We start from the raw sequence: 6,074 nt of genomic DNA, 5'->3' as shown, positions 1-6,074 counted from the left end.
GACCGCGCCTCTACCAGCAAACACGCAGCGGCGGTCCCGGATGGTGCAATCGGGACTGAAGACGACTGGCGGGTGGTTAAGCGTGAACCGCCTAAGCCGAATCCAAGCGAGGCTGCGGCTGCAAAACCAAAACCAACTCGCCCTTAGCCTTAGTAGTGAAGCTGACAGGTCTACGGTCGTACGCTGATCTACTTCGCAAGGTTAGAATGGACCCCAAGCTGCAGGAACTAGAGGCCAACGTGGTAAAGACCCGCCGAACCCAAGCCGGGGATATGCTCTTCTAACCCAAAAAGGACCCAACGGTCCAGAGATCAAATTTCAGGGATCTGGTTGAGCAGTCCTTGCATACGGCGATATGCAAACCGCAACCATAAACGTGCTAGAGGCCATCATCAACAAAATGTTGGCGTCTGGCAAAATTAAGGTAGGTCGATCGGTGTGTACATTCGTGACCAAGCAGCGCGCGGAACGGTTTTTCAGATGCGTGGACTTCGGCCAGCGGGCTGGTAAGTGTAAAGCACCCGATCGCTCTAAGCTATGCAAGCGGTGTGGCGAGGAAGGACATTACGCGGCTAGATGCACCAAACCACCCAAATGCCTGCTCTGCACTGCAGAGTAGAGCAATAAGCACGCAATATGCGGACCGATGTGTCCGGCCTATAAGCGAGTATTAAAGCACTAATGGTCCAGGTTATTCAGATTAACCTAAACCACTGTGATATGGCACAGGAGTTGCATTGGCAAATGGCAGCCGGAACGGGGTGCGTTATTGCCACTATCGGGGATCCCTACCGGGTCCCCCGGAACAACGTAAACTGGGTAATCGATAAGGGTCGGATGGCAGGGATTGCTGTCATGGGTAGATACCATAAATAGATTTTTTTTGTAATTTGGCAAAAAATATGCTTGTGTACGTTTGATAGCAAAATACATTCTCGTCTTATTGACACCGCTGAACAATGAGTGTGAGACAGAGATACCGAGTGAGTAATATACTAACGATTCTTTTATAGATTAATGATTTGCATAAACATAAACATAAATAAACAACAACATAAACAAATAAACAAATTAATAAAAAACTAGATACGCCACTCTTCGCAGATTCAATCGTCAGTAAAGTGGCTCTAAATAACAAGAGGGTTTACTAACCTTTCATATTGTTCGTAAATCGATCTCATAGCCACCAGTTTGACCATATCATCTGTCACTAACCCAAGTAACCAAAAGTTCCGATAAAAGGGGATTTTTTTGGCTTAATCAGCTAACGAAATCATCATGAATAGAACTCTATTCAGCTTAATTTTTAAGTAACTAACCGTAATTTCAAGTTCATAGTTGATGATTAAACTTCGAAAGAAATACAACTTCTAACAGAACTAAAAAGTTCGCAAAAAGTCCACCTAATACACTATATAGAACACTGTTCAGCTCAAAAAGAAACTCCAATAAGCTTAAAAATAAAGATTGAGGGAATTTACCGACTTCTTCCTGTTTCGTAGATTCACGGCATTTCCCATTTAAACTACGGTATTCAATTTCGGTTAATAGTGATAAACCAACATAAATTATTTTATTTAATGAAAGATCATCAGAAGAATAATCGACTGTTTTTTATAAATATTAATTTGTTGTAACTTACCACACACTACCAACCAAAACCTCGGGGATTTGAACTCGAGTACTCCCTTTCGGTGACTTAGATGCATACCACTGCTCCGTTGCTGGAATATGCGATTTGCATCGATTTCACTCAATGTGCTAATTTCTCATTTGCCACAACCCCGAAACGAACTTATAACTCACTCAAGAACAACTCATCGGCAAAACTCATGTCACTAGCAGTGTCAAAGATGGCGCAATGCATCAGGATAGGCTTGCAACGCGGAACGCTCGGGTGCAAAACCAGTAGCGGTAGGTGTTAGTTAGAGTTTTTTATATAGTTTATCTTAATCGCATGAACCGACTTTATGGAAGTTAGATGGAGAGGCGGAGATAGAAAATAGAAAAGTATAAAAATAGAACTCAAAGTGCTATTTCCTAATGTTTTTTAGAAGCTGCTTAGCGCTCTATGCAGCGAACTCAAGGCAACTTTGAAGTTTGGTTAATTACAGGTAAAGCTGCTTAGCCAGCTATAGATCCATAGACATAAAGCTTGTCAACCTTCCTTAGACACCACTATCCAAACTTTTAGTTACTTTCAAGTTGCATGTTGAACTTTCTAGGTGCATGTTAAACTTTCAAGTTGCTACAGATATTGACGGTACTTTATTGAGAATTAAGTTCAGTTTACAAATGTAGAGTTTGGTTGTTTAGCAAGAAAGTTCTGAGGAACTAAATTTGAACCAAATATGAACTTCCAAGTTCGTTCCTTATGTGAAATTTGAACTTTTGGTCGCTTGGGAACACTTGTGTAAAACGAGAAGGCGATACAAAAACTTTGATAGTCTAGTAAGCCCTGTCGCCAGTAGGTAGTGCTGATGACATACTTTTTGCTCATGTGTGAGGAAATCAAAGACTGGCATATCTAGTTCTTTTAATAATCTAAGGTTTTATCCAAGTGGAAACCTTTCGCTTAGATGTCTATTCTCTGTGGTACGACCACTGCACTGTTTTTGCTCCATTTTTGCGCTATTGTTGAAAGATTTGATTGGAAGTTGTAAAAGAATGGTACCCGCAAACTTAAATTGTTACCTGCAACTTTATTAAGTGGTCTGACGTGTTTATGTAATGAGTATTTTATTCGGATGAGAAAAATTTATTTATTTTTCTTTTTTCGAGAGCTATACCGAAAACCCAAAACTAATATCTTTTCGGCAAATTTCTGCCACACGGTGAATTCCAACGTTCCATTATCAATTGCACGCACTCTGCTGATATATCAATTTCAATGGAATGTCACAGTATTTTTCTTTTCATTCCCCTGTTGTGTCCCGTCTAAAAGACCGCCTTTTCCGGCACCTGCCGATAAACGCTACCTACCGCAAGCGAACGGTCTAAGGAAGAAAAATATCACTTTGCGCACTGCTTGTCTAATTCTATTCCGTAAATCCGAAATCAATCCCAGCGTGAAGTGACATGTTCGGATGGACACACGTCGATCGGCTAAGTGAAAATCCATGTAATTTCGGACGTAAAACATAAATTATTGCACACCGCCAGTCGGGGTCGGTGGGTCGGTCGGATCTCTAGCGACGACAAACAACTACGGCAGGATCGGTATGCGGCACCGGTGGTGGTCGTCGAAAAGCTATCAGGATCTAAGCTAGCGCCAGGCGCTTTAGATCCTGCGGGTACCGAAAATTTCTGCGGAAGGACCCTTTTAGCGGTTCCGACGGTTGGTTCTGACAATCAAATTTTTGTGAGATGAGTCACATGAACAGGTCATTAAGATTCTGAGCTTAAAGGTTTGTCTCCCGGAATTGGTTTTTTGTTTAGGATCGATTCTTCCATTTTATAACAAAATTCTTAATGTGCTTTGACCAACAAAATCTGAAATATAATATAGTTAGCTTGGTGGTTGTTACGAAATACTACTTCAATATTCTACTAATCTCTAGCCGCCATTCACTGACCTGCAGCCATCAATATTACAATTTATAAGTAATTGTATACAGATCTTTATTATTTTTACCCGATTAACATACGTAGTGAAAAGATAAAGGTAAATCTGCAAAACATTGTACAACTAGAAAACGGAAAGAAACTCCCAAGGCCTGACAAAGTTATTGAAGCGACACATTACAGCTGTCAAAAAATAGTTATCCGAACGTGAAGATTTCACTGCCCTTATCTCACATTCCGCATCGAGTGAGATTCTTTCGGCTCCTAGCTTTATGGACCTGGCGTTTGGGTTCTCTCGGTGGCGGTTTCCTCGGCCGATCTGTCTTTGCAGTCAGTTCAGTCGATAATTGATGTTTCCTAAGGTATGTTTAGCGTTGCTCTTTTTTCAATCTGCTTCTCATTCACCGGGCGTTTTTTTTTTTTTTCAAGTTCGGTTGTCAGTTTTTTTGCCTTTTTCCGAAAGTCATTTCCAAAAGAACCTCTCTGCACCGCGAGCTGAAAGGGACGGAAATATCAGCGAAAGGGAGAAAAACTAATAATAAATTAAGTGGATCAGAATCGTTGTTTTATTCGTTTCCCAAAGGTACCTTTTTGTTAATGGAGAGGCATTTCGCTTTTTTTTGGTTTACTTTGAAACACGCATTTTTTGAGCCCACTTAGAAGTCGTAAAGCGGGCATAAGTTGTGAGTCATCATTCAATAAAGTGCAGCCGACTTCGGCTGGCAAGTAGCGTCTCCGGAGGAAGTTTTGCTGACCCGAACCCTGTGATATGGCGCATGTTTGTTCTTTCTGGGGGCTTATCGGTATTATTGATTGCACCTTTCGTTTTTTCCCCTGCAATGTGTCCCTCGTTCTGTTGCTCTGCACTTCATCGGGTTTCTTGTTGATCCATCATCACAGTCATTCTCGAGAGTAGGCAATCGGATTGCGCCGGCCGGCCGGGCCGGTCGGAACAAAGAGCTCCGGGTGGCCGCTTCATTCCCTGTGATTAGACCTGGTCAGGACTGACAGTACGGGATGGAGATAAGCGCCACCGCTGCCGGTCACTGGACCGAGGACCAGGTTGAGTGGTTTTTCAGAGCAAAATGTCACGAAATCCATTCCGACCCGACCACGATCGCATTTGTGCAGATGATGGATTACCTCCGTCACCTGACCGGTGTAGTTTCCCATGTTTAAAGTTATGTAAAATAAGCACGAAATCGATACCTCGGGAATGCAGTTTATCCCTTGATTGATGATAATTGTCATGTTATAATCCTAGCATAGAATGATGTTCTTGAGTGTGTCATTCGTCACTCGATTGAACGGTGGGAAAGCATTCTTTCACTTTACATGTTGTTTCTGAGTTTATTGTTCTTCACTTAAAGATACTCCTGAATCATTTGTCACTTCGTAACCCTCGAGATCGAGATCAAGGCCTCGAGATCAGTCAATTTTGTCAGATTCAAAATATCTTGTCATTTCACTCTTAATAGTGCTACCACGGGTGTAAATTTACGCAAAGCAGGTAACTGAGTTCTTCGTCAAGAAGCGCCTTACTATTGTTGCCAGCTAACACGTGCGTAAATTTGATCCAATTCCCGCTTAGCGTATTCGACACTGCACAATAAAAACAACATACCGGTGAATGGCACAGTTTACAGTTAAATGCACGTTTTTCATATTCATTCATGTATTGATGCTCATCTTCCTCAATCATTAGCAGTCCTATAAAATGCATTGCCTACATGAAGCAGCTATCCATTACCAACGGTCATATTGACAATCAACAAACTCTAGAAATTAAAATGAAGCTGGCAGTAGTCGCAATCATCGCCACCGTGTGCATTTCTATGACCTACGCTGTTCCCTACGGTAAGTTACTTATCAAAGTTAATTGAATAAAACATTTTTAGTTTCTTTACTCAAACCACCCACAGATACGTACTGCAGTGGAGTAAACGAAGTCTTTTCAACCTGTGGATCAGCTTGTCCACAAACCTGCGACAACTATCGGTTGGGTTCGTTAGGATGTGGTCGGCCCTGCCAGCGAGGATGCTTCTGCCGTACGGGTTATGTCCGCAATTCGGTGGGAGTTTGCGTGGAACCTATCCAGTGCACCAGACGAACGGTTCGTGTTCAGCAGTCCAGCGTAGGATATTACCCGGGCAACTACTACGGGTACGGATATGGACTAGGATATGCTCCCGATAATCTTCTGCGATCGGCTATATATTAGACACCATTTGTGGATTATGCTAAAACTTATGGCAATGAATGGAAAAAGTAGTAAATTTTTACAATGCAGTAAATGATTGTTTAGATGCCAATAGCAGAATAAATTCTCAATTTATGATTTATTATAAATATCTTTGGTTATTTCGAGACGAACCAGAATTCCATAACTAATTTTAAACCCCTTCAAGGCAATAAAACATGAAATGTAGGGTTTGAGTACAGTAAATTGTCAGCTCTAAGTCCTGTACGTTGAATCACGCTGTCTTATTATCATCATCGTTGGACAAAGC

At 41.7% G+C, this 6,074-nt stretch overlaps 1 protein-coding gene across 1 annotated transcript; it reads left to right on the top strand.

Annotated features, from left to right (window-relative positions):
- The first annotated feature begins 5,383 nt into the window (after positions 1-5,383).
- Positions 5,384-5,830, top strand: LOC128741597 (chymotrypsin inhibitor-like). The gene is made up of 2 exons (XM_053837530.1): positions 5,384-5,421; positions 5,487-5,830. Exons 1-2 carry the CDS (start codon positions 5,400-5,402, stop codon positions 5,783-5,785), a joined length of 321 nt encoding a protein of 106 aa, XP_053693505.1. The 5' UTR covers positions 5,384-5,399; the 3' UTR covers positions 5,786-5,830.
- Positions 5,831-6,074: the final 244 nt, after the last annotated feature.

This window comes from Sabethes cyaneus, chromosome 3 (assembly GCF_943734655.1).
Source record: "Sabethes cyaneus chromosome 3, idSabCyanKW18_F2, whole genome shotgun sequence".
In the NCBI taxonomy this organism is placed as follows: Eukaryota; Metazoa; Arthropoda; class Insecta; order Diptera; family Culicidae; genus Sabethes; species Sabethes cyaneus.
This window is presented reverse-complemented; position numbering and strand designations above follow the sequence as displayed.

Bases quoted from the DNA above. Each gene is read 5' to 3' on its own strand.
- LOC128741597 (XM_053837530.1), top strand. From the start codon at position 5,400: ATGACCTACGCTGTTCCCTACG. The intron at 5,422-5,486 runs GTAAGTTACTTA...AACCACCCACAG, and splicing joins GACCTACGCTGTTCCCTACG to ATACGTACTGCAGTGGAGTA.